Source organism: Halichoeres trimaculatus, unplaced genomic scaffold, assembly GCF_033239565.1.
Source record: "Halichoeres trimaculatus isolate MK-OKI-2021-1 unplaced genomic scaffold, fHalTri1.1 fHalTri1_scaffold_9, whole genome shotgun sequence".
In the NCBI taxonomy this organism is placed as follows: Eukaryota; Metazoa; Chordata; class Actinopteri; order Labriformes; family Labridae; genus Halichoeres; species Halichoeres trimaculatus.
Window position 1 is genome coordinate 3103413 of NW_027437188.1, and position 17262 is coordinate 3120674.

Below are 17262 nucleotides of genomic sequence, written 5' to 3' on the forward strand. Positions count from 1 at the left end.
ACAAGAATACTCGCGTATAAAACATGTGGGGCCTGTTGGAAATGTGCATTTAATCATGGAGCAGTTCTGGCTGTGGATACCTGGTTTGGGCTTTCTGATGCTGGTGGAAATTTTGGCTCTACCCATCGGTCAGGATCAGAGGCTGAGGCCTGAGGATGTGGAGCTGGCTGAGGTTTGTGGCCAGATGATTGTCACATATTGCAGACAGTCTGATTTTAAATGGTTTTAAATGGGTTTTTATTTTGCATGTTCTCACATTAGACACTATCTCAGCAATTTCAATATCTCCATACCATGCTTTAACTCAGAAGAAACTCTTTTGTGTACACATTGTAGACATTTTCATTTAATTCACAATTTGTCTTTAAACTTGACTTTTGTTTGGGTCAAATGAACAACTTCTTTTTCCCCTTAATGCGTAAATTGCAAAGACAAAAATTAAAACTTTTCTTTAAACAGAGAAGAATCACCAATTTGTTTAAAATTCAACAGAGCTCCAACAGCTGATTAAAATATGCAAAGCTTTTTTTAAAAAAAATAATTAATTCATTTCAAAATTGATAGAAAAATATGTTTCTTTAAAATCTGTGTATCATTCATTCAATAGATTTTTAATCAAAACCACAAATCACTGAGAAATGGTGCATTTTCCATTTATTCCTTTTTAAAATGAAAACAAATAAATCAAAATTCTTTTTTATATCTTTTTTTATAAATATGGGTTAAATAAAGTAAAGTTAAAAGGGCTGGTTTTGATTTTATCACCACCCAGAAGTAATAGACAGAGTAGCTTTTTTGTCAAGAGAGCGTAGATGAAGCTGGCTTGACAGTAGTTGCTGTCTTACCGTGAAGCCGGCTTCATCTGTACTCTCTTGAAAATTCTTGTTTGGATTTCTGGTCTTTGTTTTATGCATTTGCCTTACATGGTAAATAATTTCAGAAATGTTCAGTAATTTCCAGTTATTTTACAGTGCATGTACTGTGATTTATTTTTACAGTATAATACTGTATATTAGATTACAGTATATGAATGTAAAATAAGGGTAAAATACTGACAACCCCGCTGACAGTATTTTACTGCTATTTTACAGCAAAGTAATTTTGTTGTGATGGTGTTTTGTAACCGTGAGTGAGGAGGGAACTCAGTGGACCCTGCTGTACATTTAGACATTGGAGGAAACAGGCTGTCTGTGCTCCAATTAGATTACTGCTCGGGAAGTGGTGTTTAAACAAAACAAAGTTGATTTTTTTTCTCTCTTTTTTAAAATTGGTCAACACACTAAAAATCCTCAGGTACACAGTCTATGTCATGTGGAGCACAGACAGCCTGTGCCCCAGCAGTGTAACATCTCAACATCTCAATTCTTTAGGAAAGATGTTTTGAATTATTCTTATTTCAACATTTCTACAGTTTCATTTAGCAGACTTTTCTGTCCAAAGTGATGTACAACACAAGCGAGAATTTAGACAGAAGGGAAAACCTTAGTTAGTGCGACAAAGTTCAACCAGTTATTTGGCTGCAAGTGCTGCCATTTAGTGCAAGAAGGTTTTTTATGTAGAGTAATGTAGCCATAACTAACCACAATTTATTGCTGCAACAATATACTTCAACCTTCAACAACATTCAGTAATCAGTGTTGAAAATTCACTAAGAGCTGGGTCTGAGACCTTCTGACTATACCCTCTCAAAATTCCCCTTAGGCTTGATATATTTAATGTGGTATCTTTCCTCTCTGCGTTTTTGTATCAATTTTGTATGAGAAGCTACGATGTCTACAACTTTATTTTATAACTGAATAATCAAATTCAGCCTGTGGCCTGTAACTCCACTTCCTTTTATTTGATCTGTATTTACAGACAGGATATTGAAAAAGGAACAAAGGTTCATTTATTAGTTTTCATTACAAAATGGGAAAAACAGGAAATAAACAGTTTTTCAACTGGTTCCAAGTTGCTGCTTCTTTTACTGTAAAATCACCTGTCAGTCTCAGCCAATACTGTCTGTTCCTCATCTCAACACTGCAAAAAAAAACAACAACAATCTTATCAAGTGTTTTTGTCTTATTTAAAGTAAAAATTGTCTAATTGCACTTGATATGAGCCACATTAAACTTATCAGTCCAGAAAAATGTCTTGTTTCAAGTTATTTCAAGACAAGAATGAGGTCTGACTTGCTTGTAACAAGTTCAAAAAATCTGCCAATGGAACAAGAGAAATTTACTAGAGAATTTGCTTGAAACTAGATTGACATCTTCCTTTAAGTAATTTTATTCTTGTCCCATTGGCAGATTTTTTGAACCTGTAACAAACAAGTCTGACCTCATTTTTGTCTTTAAATAACTTGAAACAAGACATTTTAGTGATCTAGTCGGGGGAAAGTGGCTTGTATTAAGTCTAAAAAGACACTTTCTACTGAAAATAAGACAAAAAAGACTTGATAAGATTTCTGTTTTTTTGCAGTAAACTCCTCAACTCTTATTGATGAAAAGGTTGGTTGGAGTAAAACAACTACATTTTTGAATAAGTATATTTCTAAAGTACAGTGTATCTGAAGATGAAACACCAAAACAACCTGACTCCTCTAAATAACAGAGCTACCTGAGCAGGTTTTACAGCCTGAACCCGAGAAGCACAGTCTCAGGGAGACGGATCAGGTCCACGACAGCCATGCAGGACAGGATCAGCAGAATGCAACACTTCTTTGGTCTCCAGGAGACGGGTCGTCTGGATGCTCTGACCCTGGATGTGATGAAAGAACCCAGGTGTGGCGTTCCAGACGTAGAGAACTTCAGTTTTTACCCTGGAAGGCCTAAATGGAAGAACCTCACCATCACTTACATGTGAGATACATTTTTTATCTGTTCACACATTTTTTTACAAAGCCTTCTAACAGATTACTATTGTTATTTATATAATGTCATACTGAGTTTTGTGAAGACTACTTTCACGGTCTAACTTTTAAATGATATCTGTGTATCCCTCTTTGACACTGGATCACAGGATTGCAAAATATACTCCAGATATGAAGAAGGAGGATGTGGAAAAGTCTTTTCATTCAGCCCTGAAGATGTGGAGCGATGAAGCCCCTCTCAGATTCATCAAAGTCAACCGTGGCAAAGCTGATATAGTTTTCACCTTCGCCCGTGGAAGTAAATCTGAAACCACCACAGAATAGTTATCACCATACATTTAATGTAAAGATTCTTATCATGGATTATATCCAGCACAGATGATGCTGTCTAAACCACAGATTGAAAAAAAGTGTTTTATCTGATGCAGCTCATGGAGATTTCTTTCCTTTCGATGGACCGCGAGGTGTGCTGGCTCATGCTTTTCAGCCTGGGGAGGGAATGGGGGGAGACGTGCACTTTGACGAGGATGAAACATGGACAGCTGGGAAGCAAGGTTTGTCAAAAAGAAACACGAAGAGCCTGTAAGTTAAGGATTAATCATTATTCATAAAGCTGCTTTTTAGAATCACGTTTTCTGAATACCCTTTACAAAGAGGTAAGATGTAGCTCTTACTCTGAGCTTTTTACTGACCAAACATTAACCACTGAAAACAAAGAACTTTAGCACGGTTGCTGTGATTCTTTTTGCAGTTTGGCCATTCAGACTGTGCCGTACTCAAGCACTACTGCCACTCCTCAACCCTGTCCTTGCTTGAGGGTGCTGCCAGTGGTCACACTACTCTAATAAGAACCAGACTTGAGGCACATGTATGGTCTTCCTACGTCATCCTAAAGCATCTGTTTACATGAAGTGCAATCTCATTAGTCAGCACAATGAGACACAGAGAGCACTGCTACAACTATAGAAACTTTTTGACTCATGTTAAGTTGTTTTGGTCTAACACAGCCCTCTGACACCCCGCTATTGTTCAAAATTATTGTTAAGAGGAGCCCTCGCGGCGATCATACATCATGGATCATAAATGCTGTCCAGGTGCTTGTGTTTATGCATGAAATAAACCGCAGTGGAGCCCACTTCTTTGAAGTGTGCCAAAGCAGAGAAGTTATCTGTGCTCAAGCACAGCACACTTGCGGTCACACTGGCTAAATGAAATTGACTTTGGGGTTGAAGCGTGCTTAAAGGATAAGTTTGGTTTATACATCTTTTACATTATTTATAATATAAAGTAGAACAAAATACTCACCCAGAAGGTTTTCCTTATCCAAGCAGTGCTTTGGGAGATATTTAGATCCAAAATCGTGCAGCGGACGTCCGTATAATGGGATCCATCGCGGCATAGACAGCGCCGCTCCTAAAACTGCATTAATCGTCCAGAAACTCATGTTTTTCACCAATACTCCATCATGGTCCGCTCTGGGTCAGTCCTCTGCTGCAGTCTGTGTCACTCCAGACATTGCTGTGTGGCTGTACTAACCTCTGAACTGACAAGGACTTTGTTTACCATTGCCCCTCCGTGCGTCGTCAAACAATGAGCCGCACTGCACATGCGCGGAGGGGCAATCGTAAACAAAGTCTTCGTCAGTTCACAGTCTATGTATTGGAGGCTCACATGTGTAAGTGAAACCTGAAAGGTGTAATACTTCGAGCTGCACCTTGCTTAAACCACTCTTGCTCTACACAAGAGCTACACCCCTTCCTGATTCAACCCTACAGAGTGTTTTTAGGAATGTTCAACAACAAATTACTTTTCAGATGGACTAACAGCACCTGTCTGCTGGTTCTGTTTCAGGTTACAGCCTGTTTGCTGTTGCAGCCCATGAGCTTGGCCACTCGCTGGGTCTGACCCACTCGAGAGACCCCTCTGCTATCATGTACCCTAACTACAGGTATCAGAGCAGTACACAGTACTCTCTTTCCAAAGACGACATGCTTGGGATCCAAACACTGTATGGTGAGGAAAATCTTAATGCTTGGATAACAGAGGGCAGTGTGCTGTAACTAAGTGCCACAGTGAAAGCACTTTACTCCACTGATCTTTAGGAAAACCCACAAGAAAAGATGAGAACCAGCAAGCCCCTAAAAAGTGTGACCTGAACTTCTCTTTCGATGCAGCGCTCATGCTGGCAGATGAGGTTGTTTTCTTTAAGAACAGGTAGGTGTATGAGTCATGATTGGAAAGGTGTTTTTATCATGTCTGAGTTCCTCCTGAGTCTTTTCTTTGATTCAACCTCAGGTACATGTGGAGGAGAACAACACAGACAACCTACTGGAATCGCCTGAGAGAGAGCCCCAGCAACGTGTTTCTACCGAGCATCACCTCTCATGTTGACGCTGCTTATGACATCCCTGCCAAAGGCGTGGCCTACATATTCACTGGTAGAGTAATGAGCAGTCTGCAAAACACGGTTTGGGCCTCGTCAGCATGACAAGGCTAGATTTCCAGGGGGGGGAGAGGACAACATTGCACGCAAATTATAGCCTTCTGCAACTTAAGTGTTGCAATTCATGCAAAATAAGCTCACTGATTCAGGCAGTGCTTGTGGTGTGTCACTGGTTTTTCATAGTGTCCCAAAACACAGTGATACGGGTGTGCTTTTCCAGGTCATAAGTACTGGGTGGTTCAACAGCTAAGGATGAAAAGTCAGGCTGGCTCCATCTTTGAATACGGCTTCTCGTCCAGAGTGCGGAAAGTGGATGCTGCTGTGCATATCCGTGAACATGGGAAAACTCTCTTCTTCATTGGAGAAGTTTATTACAGGTAACGTTTCTGGATGCCAGCTGGCTTCACACTTAAAATGTGTCAGATTCTCTGTCTTGGTGGTATATCATGATTATAGAAGATAAAAAAAAGCATCCATATCAAACTATAAAAATACTTATTTGCAATATAAGAAGTTCCTAGAATGTCCTTTCAAAATCAGTAAATGGAAGTCTGTGTCTACAACCATTAAAGATCTTTGAGCATATGAACATGTAAACAGTCAATCAACACATATATGTCCTCACTAAAAACAAATATTTTAATGATCCAACCTCAGTTATGATGAGCACAAGAGGAAAATGGACCCTGGCTTCCCCAAATCCATCTCCTCTGACTGGCCTGGGATCCCCAGGAGGGTTGATGCTGCCTTCAGGTTGCAGGGTAAAAGTAAACTCTATGGGCCTGGCCTGCAAGATACAAATAGAAATGGACGCTGTATTGCCTTGTTTTACAGTTTTTATCCATTGGTTTGGCTTAATTTGTATGAGACAGAAATTTTGTTTTGACACATAACTGAAGTGTTTTTGGAAATATGAGCTTTTGGCAGGTGATCCATGGTGTTATGCTGATCAATCCAGTTTATTTTGCAAAAAGCACTAAGAGTGTTGAGAATGTCTGGTCTCTTTCTAGAAATGAACAAAAGCAATTGAGAAGGATCTTTGCATTTTTGGTGGCACTGACTTTTTGTATGGGAAAGGGATTAAGCTTTGAAGTGTCAGTGAACAGTTGTGGTACCGATATATGCTTTTGCAGGCGAGCCATGGGGTTGTGCTGAACTGTAAGACTGTTTTGCCAAATGATCTTGGAGTTTTGAGAATTTGTTTTCTGTCATAAAAAAAAGGGCCAAACCAATGGAGAAAAACTGTAACTGTGTTGACATTCCAGGTGGGTTGAGTTTATTATGCTAGGCACAACTTGACACTCAAAAAAAGCAACATGGGTGTTTGTTTAATCAGCATAAGTTAAACATGTAGCTTCTACTAGATTATTCCATGTTTATTGGCACTCAAAAAAGTAACTCATTGGATGAACATGATTTTATCATGTCAGCTATATTCCATCAAAACAAACTGAGTAAAGTCAATTTATCTTGACTGCGTTGTTTCCACCTAATCAAATTGCTTTCATTTGGCAAGACCTACATTTGTTGAACTAACTATGAATATCTTGAGTAAACAAAGAAATGACTAGTTAAGTGAACAAAGAATTAACTTGCTAAGTGAACAAATAAATAACTTGTTGAATGAACAAAAGTACAGAAGCGTATTGCATACACTTGAAAAAAACCCCACCAACAACAGGTTTTTCAGAGTAATTTATTCTTCGGTTTGTATTTTGCAGTAATTAATTGTTTTTCTGATTAATATTTTTTATTAGTTTGATTTTTGTTTTAATTATTTCTGTTTTTATGAGTAATTTTTTTTTGAATTAATTAATTTTGTTTTTCTGATTAATATTTTTTTTCTTTTTATCGGTTTGTTTTTTGTTAGAATTATTTTTTAGGAGTAATTTTATTATCTGTTTTCAGATTACTTTTTCCCTGTTTTTCTGAGTAATTTTTTCCTGAAGTATCGAGATACTTAGAAATCCCGCAAGATCCTCAACCTGCTGTTTTTTGTTGTAATTTTTTCCTCCTGTTTTTAGAATATTTTTTTTTCTGAAGTATCTAGCTACTTCGAAATCCCGCAAGAACCTCCTACCTTTTTTTACCCCTCAGTAAAAAAGAAATATGAAAACAGAAAAAAAAATTAATCATAAAAACAGAAATAATTATAACAAAAAAACCAAACCAATTAAAAAATATTAATCAGAAAAACAAAATAAATTACCACAAAAAAACAAACCGAAGAACAAATTATTATGAAAAACCTGAGTTGTTTTTTTTTTCTTCAAGTGAATGCAACACGCTTCCGTACAAAAGAATAACTTTTTGAGTGAACAATGAAATCACTTGTTGAATGAGCATAATAAAATTATTGAAAGAATTTTCAAATCATGCTGATTTAGCAAAATCATAAAAACTACAAGATCGCTTTATGTTAACTCAACTTAATTGGTTCAGGTTGGAATCCCATCTGCAACACTTCTCCTGAGCAGGAGGTGGCAGTAATGTGCAATTTTCATCAGAGAGCAGAGCCAGAGGAAAACCTGGATAATGTGGGAATCATCTTGAAGGGTGCAAGTTCCTGATGAGCTGGGGAACAATCCACTTGCTGTTGCGAGGGGTGCATCTGGACAACACTTTGTAAACTTTCGTGTGTATAATTGTTACAAACCAGTTAAGTCATTCTTGTTGTGACAGCGCATTGAAACCATGAGTTAGGAGGGAACACAGTGCATATAAAACCCTTCTGTGCATTGAGATAGTACATGAAGGGCACAGACCGACTGTCTTTACTTGTTGGGCGCAGACCAGGTGCTTGTGCTTGACTGATTCATCCAATGAGTTATTTTTTAGAGCGCACAAAAACAGTAACATTCACCAGTATCTGAACTCTTTTCCAACTCAACTGGAAATCTTAAATTTGTTGATAAACTTTTTTTTTTTTTCAAAATTCTTTGGAAATACACACACACACAAGGAGATAACCCTATCTTTTTTCTTTTCCACAGGTAGCATCTTCATCTTCAGTGGAGCTAAATCCTATCAATTTGACTTCAGAAAAAAACAAGTGGTGAATGTAATCCAAGCCAATTCTTGGCTCGGTTGCTGAAGCAGCACAGCTGGAAATGTGCGGCTGAGGAAAACTTGCTGTTTGAGAGGGACAGTGCAGAGAAAAAAAGGCCTATAAATACTTAACCCTTTGTTGCTGAACATATCATAGCTGATACATAAGTTTCAAAGACCTCAATCTCATCAACATGGTAAATAGTTTCCTTTAAAATGTGTTAAAAAAAAAAAAAAAAAAAAAAAAAGGTTTCTACCTCATTGAGGATTGTTTTACTACAGGCAGCTGAAGTTATATTTTGTCTCTTTTTGAAATTGCTGCTCTCATGAAATAGTCCACTCACTTTTTTTTCAGGGAAGTCATTGCCAATTTTCAAGAAGTTTTGGTAAGACTAGCATCTAAATTGTTACTCTATTTTCAAGCTAAGTACTTTCTGCATTGAAAGAATATATAAAAACTTTTCTACAAAATGTTGCCAAAACTTCCCAGTCTATCAAATGTGATAGAAATATATATCATAAACAAAATAGTATAGCATTATTATTATTATTATTATTATTATTATTATTATTATTATTATTATCAATATTGTTGTTGTTGTTGCTGTGTTTGTTCTGTCGTCCTCGTTAATTTACTTATTTATTTTTTTTAAATTTTGTTAAAAGGGTTAGTAAACCACCCACTTCTACAAAATTAGAACTTTCTGGCTATTCACTGTTGGACAGGCTTTACAGGGTAAACATTATTACCTTAAACTGACACTAAGGGCTCTAATTTCGGGGCGCAGCGCAGGGGGCGCAGCGCAGGGGGCGCAAGCCTGGCACAACCCGCACAGCACATTTAAAGGCGAGGAGAGGCGTTTATTTGATTGGTGAAAACAGCGCTCCGCTGAGTTAAACCCACTCACAGCTTTTCTCCTCCCTCTCTGCCATTTGTGCGGAGGGAGGTGTGGACGCGCTCCACTGCACCTTAACTGCGCCTTGACTGCGCCTCTCTTGGCACTGCAGGAAACGTGCAAAGTGCGCCGGCTACGCCCTGTCCGCGCAGGGCAGGTGCACATGCGCTTGCACCTGGTCTACGTAATTAGAGCCCTGAATGATCAAACATTCTGTTTCTGTCCGAAGCGTTACCTGCACCGTGTGAAGGAGTCCTTTTTTTGTGAGTGTCATTTCTGCCTTCTGCTGTCTCTCTCAGTTTTAATCGTGCTTCTCACACCAGTTTTATGAACAAATGCTTCTTAGTCCTGATGAAAAATATGATCTACATATTGTTACAATATGTTTCTTACATGTAGGTTAAAACTGTAAACAAACTATAATGTATAAAAAATATATTTATCCTTATAAATAATCTCTCTCTCTCTCTATATATATATATATATATATATATATACATATATATATATATATATATATATATATATATATATATATATATATATATATATATATATATATATATATATATGTATATAGTTTTTTTTTTTAGCTCTTTTGCACACTTAATTCTCTCTTGTTTGCCAAATCAAAGGTTCAATTGAAAGTTAGAGTCAAGTGCATCGTCATCATTTTGTTGACGATTTCCTTATTACAGTTTTTCTCCATTGGTTTGGCTCATTTCTTGGAGTTTTGAGAATGTAGAAAAGGTGTAAGTCAGCTGTAACCTGGGTTACATTGGTGCCCCCAGGTGGATGTGAATGGTATTAATCCAGTAAATGTACACGTCATTAGACCTCTGTGTTTGTCTAGATAAACTCATGTGACATGAGCTAAATGCACAGAACAACATGCTCCTGTTTACCTACCAAACTGGACTATGGCCACAGTACAGAGAGGGTTACAAAAACACGAGTGGGAACACTCAGAACAACCCCAACCACTGTTTGTTTTTTTTGTTTTTTTGTTTTTTTAATTCTTTAATTTTTTAATTTTTTCGTGTCTTAACTTTGTGGTCGATTGCTTCATATATTTCTTATTATTACAAACTGAGGGTTGGCTGAGGACAGGATGTTTTTTACCACCAGATGACACATTACACATACATCCATTGCAGCTAACATCTTAAGAAAAGGTTCTTTTCTTTTTGTAGTTCACTAAATTGTGAACATGTAATGAAAAAAATAAATCAGATTAATAATATATTTGACACAAAACAGTTCATCAAAGCCTCAAAACATCTAATCAAATGTGTACACAGAGGGAACAACAGAACAAAACATAGATAGTGAACTGCTTTAGAAATGATTTACATTTAATGGTGAATTGATTATATTATCTCCTCCCACTGTGTTGTCAAAGGGGCCTCTGTTTACTCTCCTCCTCACGCCCTGCCACAGAGGTCTTTATTTCACTGGGATGAACAAGAGGACAGTATTTATAGTAACAGTAAAGAAACAGTAGATGAGAGAAAAAAATATTTGATCAAGATGCTTCTTGCTGGTTTTTGGATGGTTCTGCTGGGGTGTTTAGCCCTGGGTCACACAGCACCTACAACAGCTCCTACAGCCGCTCCTACAGTGTCACCCGAGGATGAAAACCTGGCAGAGGTAATGAAATACAACATATAGTCTACATTAATATAGACAAATTGGGGCTGCCAAAATCAAAAAGGTGAATGCAAAAGTATACTTTTCTGTTGGAAGAAATCAATAGACATAAAACATTTCCCTTTTGATAAAATGCTTGTCTCCTCTGGTGTAGGAGTACCTGTCTCAATACTACGTTGATGTTGGGGTGACAAACTCCTCCACTCGAAGCCTTGTGAGGAGAAATTTCAGTGAGGAGCTTGAGTCCATGCAGGCTTTCTTTGGCCTCGAGGTACACATGTGAATGAAAAATGTCTCTGCTTTCACTAAATTAAAACCATGCGTCAGATTTACAAAACTCTTTATTTCTCTGGTAAAAACGCTGTATCACTATCTGACAAACAGGTGACTGGTGCCTTAAATAATGAAACAGTAGAAGTGATGAAGGCATCCAGGTGTGGTGTGTCAGATGTCAGCCGTTATGGACACTTTGCTGGGAAGCCTCGATGGCAGAAAAGGCTGATTACGTACAGGTAAGGTAGAGTGTATAAACTTCTTCACTCGCACAATGTTCCTGGTGTTAAAAAAAATACCAGAGGATAATCATGCCATTGGTAGTGAGTGACAGATGTGTAAATGATAAATGTCAAGCGGTGTGACCAATGAAAAAAAAAATCTGATAGTTGGGGGGAAAAAAACTATGAATATGATTTCATCAGTCTACTAAACTGTAACAAATGAAATTTAAAACAAAGTTAAACCAACTGCCCCAAAATTGAGAGAAAATGTTGATGTCGACAACAGACTTGACTCACTCACTCAGTTCCTCAAAACCATATCATCAAGTTCAGAAATGAAACATAGCAAATATACTTTGAGATGATTTTTGATAACAAAGTAAAGTAATTATTTCATCAGTACACTGTCATAACTTCTAAGACAGGGATCTGCAACCTGCGGCTCTGGAGCCTCATGCGGCTCTTTAACTCCTTTGCAGTGGCTCCTTGTAGCTTTAAAATCAAATTATTGAAATAAAGAATTTTAATTTTTTTACATTTGGGTATTGATGGTTAAAGACATTGGCTCTAAATAAAATCATGCGTTAACATTTTGCTAAACTAATTGTACACCATCTCTTGCAATAAAGCTTTCAAACTAATTCTTTTATATTTTTGCCAGTTTTTTTTAAACCTCTTTTCAAATTTAGGAAAAAATCCAGTTTTTTTGAATATTTTGCAAACTTTTGAGTTTTGCAAATTTTCCAAGTTTTTGGAAGTTCTGTAAATTTTTGCAATTAATTCATATCTTTTTAAAAATTTTTTAATTTTGCAAATATTTGAATTTTTTAAAGTAAAAACAGCATTTTTTTTATTACAATTTTAGTTTTTTTTGCACATTTTTGAAATTTCAACATTTTTGAAAAATTTTGCATTTGATTGAAATTCCATAAATTGTTCCACATTTATGAAATAAACAACTTTTTTTTTCAAATAGAAAAAAAAAAGAAAATTAAAAAAAATGTAAACTTAGATATCACATGTACAATTTTATAAACACAAAAAAATTCTAATTTTGATAATTATTAACTAGATTTTAACTACGTTTAGAATTTTTATAATTTTTTTGTCTTAATTTTGAGGATAAAATACATTTTGTGGCTCCCGCTTCACTTTAATCCACTTTAATCCAGGTTAGCTGAGACAACGTGGCTCTTATGAAAGTAAAGGTTGCAGACCCCTGTTCTAAGAGGTTGAATCATCTGATACTTGTCATGCTATTGTGGTTACACCATTTGAAGTTTTAATGGTACTTTAATTGGTTAAAAAGGTACAAATTTTATATAAAATACTATGAGACCAATAGAAACACAAACTACACATTTAAACAAATATCTAACATGTTGTTTACCAAGTTTAAAGCTGATTTTTGATACCAACCTTTATTTGTCACTGTCCCTTTTATTGATGATTACTACAAAGTGTTTGATGTCATTCAAACAGGATCACTCAGTACACTCCTGATCTGACCCAGGGACAGGTGGACACTACCATCGCACAGGCCTTCCAGCTCTACAGCAATGTGATCCCACTGGACTTTAAACAGATCCGCTCTGGTACTGCAGACATCATGATCCTCTTCAAGGGCGGATGTGAGTGTGATAAACACAATATTTTCAGACACACCTTTTAAATTCCAGTTGAACTAGGGAAGAAAATAAGCCTATAAAAAGGAGTACTCCCAGGTAAGGAGTATGCCCGTGCTAGTTGCTAATTTCTTGATAAGTCTGAGCTGAAACCTAAAATCTAAGCATGTTGATTGTTTTGCAGATCACGGGGACTTTTACCCTTTTGATGGAAGAGGTGGAGTCTTGGCTCATGCTAACTCTCCAGGCAGGGGTCAGGGAGGAGACACGCACTTTGACGATGATGAAACCTGGACTCTCACCCAAAGAGGTCAATACACATGTTACATACATACCTAGTGTGGGAGGATTTGATGTGTACAGTTTCTTTAGCTCTAAACTAGATCTGCAAAAATATTATGTCTTGAGCAAAATAAGTTTTTATTTTCAGCACTTTTCTTTTTTTAAATAATTAATCCTCTAAAAGCAGACTCTTTGAAGAAGAATCGCAGGCACCTGTGTTTACCTGTTTATAGAATCAAACGACACCTTGAGGAAATAGCACATGTACTGTAAATAAATTGTACCTGTTTGATTCAGTTTGTCTGTAATGCTGTGCTCAGGTGTGAATCTCCTGCTGGTGGCAGCCCATGAGTTTGGCCATGCTCTGGGTCTGGATCACTCCAGGGACAGACGTGCACTCATGTTCCCTACCTATCAGTATGTCAACACAAATGGATACAAGCTGCCAGATGATGACAGGCAAGGGGTTCAAGCCCTTTATGGTAAGCAACAAAATCTATATGTGCGCACACTAAATCACACTAAATTGCCATAAGACAGTCTTTCGTCAAAGTGATCAGAGCAAATGTTGGAACATGAAAGCCAATGGAAGTCACACTGAAAAATGTGATTTTGCACATTCGTTGTACCAACATATTATTTGAAAATAGTATAACAAAAGTTTATTGATGTTGCTGTGATAACATATATAAGTTGAAAATGTAAACTTATAATGTAACTTGTTTCAACTTAAAAATTTGAGTTGAAGAGCTGCCTTAAAATTTTAAGTTAGGTCAAAAATTAATGAAGTTGTTCCGACACAGCAGAAGTTAACTTGATTAAATTAAATGTTTTGTGTCAATGCTTGTTTTAGTTTGGTTGATTTTAACTTGCCAGTTGACTTAACTTCTTCAGGTAGTTGTTTGAAATAATATATTTCAACTAGATTAAACTTATTAGTTAAGTTACCTTTACTTTTTTGTTGAGTTGAACTAAAGTTGTTTCTCAACTCAACTTCTACACTGTAAAATATTTCACTACTCTGTAAAAAGTAATGGCGAAGCACTGGCAGCAGGGGCTACCAGTTATTTTTTGTTATTGATTAATTATTTCAAACAACTACCTGAAAAAGTTAAGTCAACTAAGAAGTTTACATCAATCAAACTGAGACAAAGTTGAAGAAAAACAAAGTTCTAAGCAACTTCTGTTGTGTAAGAGCTAACTAACTTAAAATGTTTAGGAAGCCCTTCACTCAATTTTTACGTTGAAACAAGAAGTTACATTTAACAGTGCATATGTTTAACTCTGCGATTATATAATCCTACCTTTCTTTCTTCTTTCTTAGTTCTTCACAAAGCATGATTAGGTCATGTCCTGTAGTTAAAGCGTTTCTATGGTGCCACATCCAACTCTCATATCTCGCCATGAACCAGGAAGCCTTTTTAGCTCCTTCATATAAGGTCCAATCTGCTTCAAATTACACACACCATCAAGGTCCACCTCCCAACACTTCTATAAGCTCAAAAATTCTGCTAATGCAAAAGAGCCATCCTCTGGAAAACAGGGTAGTATCTTTCACGTACATTGTCTTAACACTCTGGACTCATATGCACATTCATCCAGGTAATAGGAAGGGTGCCACCTATTGGAGACAAGCGGTATTTACTTCCATGAACATCTTCAAATGGGCTTCAAATCATCCACTGTTTTAAATAATCTCTCACCCACACTACTGAAGCTGAGAAATATATCAAAGACACCACCTTACCTAGTGGTCAAAAGTGGTTCTGCAACTTACTTTATGTTTAAAATGACCCATGCATGTTTGTTAGAGGGAGCCTGGTCTACATACAGGGCTTCTGACTGAGGCAGAAATTGCTGCACATACAGATGCCACAACACGCCTGGACAGGAGAGGGCCCGGCTATTACCGGCTTGTAGCTTTAATTAAGCATGATTTCATAAAAGACAGCAGGGAAATTAACACATCTATTTTAAAATGCAGCTCTGTATGCTGAACAGATACACACCACAGTAAAGCAATGTCTGTAAAAAATATCACTTCTGTGATTTTAAAACCAATCCCCCAGGTAGCCGTAACCCACAACCCACAACAGCACCAAAACCCAAACCACCTCCTCGCCCAGAGCCTGAACCAGAACCAGAACCTGAACCAGAGGATCCAGACCCTCTGCCCAACCCTGGAGGTGAACGATGCAGTCGCAGCCTTGTGTTTGACGCTGCTACCTCCATCAGGGGAGACCTGTTCTTCTTCAAAAATGGGTAGGTTTTGAAATGATGTGGTTCTTCTGGTTTTGTGAGGCATATTAACATTCACGTTATCATTTTGCCTCCAAATTCAGATACTACTGGAGGAAAAGTTCAAGCACTCAAGACATACGTTTGACTAAAGTGAGCACAAAGTGGCGCAGAATCAATTCTGTTGATGCTGCATTTGAGGTCCCATACAAAGATGCGGTGTATTTATTTGAAGGTAATGTTTGCAGGGTTTTTAAGGGGTTCAGTGTTTGATGTCTATCAGCAAGAAAGTACAGGTCTAAAGAAAATAACAGCAAAATATGTTAACCTTAAACTCTTTCTCTGTAGGTCGTCAGTACTGGGGAATACGAGCTTACGCAAAGACAATTATCTCAGGCTATCCAAAGCCTCTCACCAACCTTGGCCTCCCATCTACAGTCAGTAAGGTGGATGCAGCTGTTTATGTGCCAACTTACAGGAAAACACTCATTTTTGTGAAAAATCAGTATTGGAGGTAAGTGTTGCCCAGAACACATACTTTATTATGGTTAAGTTCTGAATAAATAAATAAAAGCTTTAAAAAAAAGGGTCAAAAGAAATGTTTCCTTTCTCTTTTACAGCTACGATGAAGGCAGAAACCAAATGGACGCTGGGTACCCACGATTCATCAGAACAGATTTCCCTGGCATAGGCTCCAAAGTAGACGCAGTCTTTGAGAATTATGGTAAGAAATGTTGCTTCCCTCAGAGCTTCAAATGGGAAAAATGTAATTATTGGGCCATATGTTGCTCCTTTTGCCTAAGAGTATCTGGCACAAAACAGCAGACTTCCTAACTGAGTTAAAAGTTACAGAATCACTGTTAAAAAATGTTCTCTTTTCTTTTTTTTTTCATAAAGCAGCTTAATCCAACCATGTCAAAAGCAGAGAGGTTATTTGAAACACATTTGACTTACATTGCTCCATATATGTAAAATGTGCCAGAGGGCAACTACTGTATTTACTTACACATTTGCTAGAAAAAAATGTTGTATCTCTCACTGGTTCCAATTTAAAAAAAAATCACGGTCCTATGGCCAGGTGCATATTTACATATATAATGCCTCTTTCTCTACAACAGGGTATCTCTATTTCTCAAATGGTGCAAGACAGAGTGAGTACTACTTGCCAAACAAGAGAGTGATGCGTGTACTGCTCAACTACGGCTGGCTCGACTGCTACTGAGAACTGAGAACTGAGAAACTGACCATGTCCACGATGTAAATGAAACCAATGTGCATGCTATGAAGAAAAGGACAAAATGTGACGAAGTGAATGAAATGTTTGTATGATCCTATGATTTTTTAGAACAGTTGGTGGTTACAGGCTATGCTTAGTAGTTCAAAAAGCAGAAATATGAATTGTTTCTTATGAATCTTTGATGCTAAATATAACTCGTGGTTGAAAATGAGTAAGTTCTCATTTAAGGTGAAAAGGATGTTTAAACCAAGTTATGCAATAAATTCCTGGTACCTCTGCTTCCTCTGCTGACCTGCTGTGCAATAAAAGGGTCCACTTTTATGTGTGGGAACATATGTGTGAGAAAGGTATTATTTTTGTAAATGATATTATTAATGGGAATGGCAAGGTTATGGACTATATTGAATTTAGAATTATGTACAGTGATGTATGCTCATTTTATTCCTTTAATCAGCTAACTGCTGCACTGGGGAAAAAGTGGAAACAAACAATTAA

General features: G+C 37.1%; 1 protein-coding gene across 1 annotated transcript in view; it reads left to right on the top strand.

Moving 5' to 3' along the window:
- Positions 1 to 55: 55 nt before the first annotated feature.
- The window catches only part of tbrg1 (transforming growth factor beta regulator 1), a 40151-nt gene continuing 22944 nt past the window's right edge, over positions 56 to 17262 (top strand). Inside the window, exons 1-19 of the mRNA XM_074679478.1 lie at positions 56 to 172; positions 2593 to 2840; positions 3001 to 3149; positions 3280 to 3405; positions 4703 to 4864; positions 4954 to 5065; positions 5147 to 5289; positions 5515 to 5671; positions 5952 to 6055; positions 10839 to 10888; positions 11043 to 11159; positions 11273 to 11400; positions 12868 to 13016; positions 13195 to 13320; positions 13613 to 13774; positions 15362 to 15554; positions 15635 to 15765; positions 15879 to 16044; positions 16151 to 16254. Coding sequence (XP_074535579.1) covers positions 56 to 172; positions 2593 to 2840; positions 3001 to 3149; positions 3280 to 3405; positions 4703 to 4864; positions 4954 to 5065; positions 5147 to 5289; positions 5515 to 5671; positions 5952 to 6055; positions 10839 to 10888; positions 11043 to 11159; positions 11273 to 11400; positions 12868 to 13016; positions 13195 to 13320; positions 13613 to 13774; positions 15362 to 15554; positions 15635 to 15765; positions 15879 to 16044; positions 16151 to 16254 — 2644 coding nt within the window. The remainder of the gene's footprint in view (positions 173 to 2592; positions 2841 to 3000; positions 3150 to 3279; positions 3406 to 4702; positions 4865 to 4953; positions 5066 to 5146; positions 5290 to 5514; positions 5672 to 5951; positions 6056 to 10838; positions 10889 to 11042; positions 11160 to 11272; positions 11401 to 12867; positions 13017 to 13194; positions 13321 to 13612; positions 13775 to 15361; positions 15555 to 15634; positions 15766 to 15878; positions 16045 to 16150; positions 16255 to 17262) is intronic.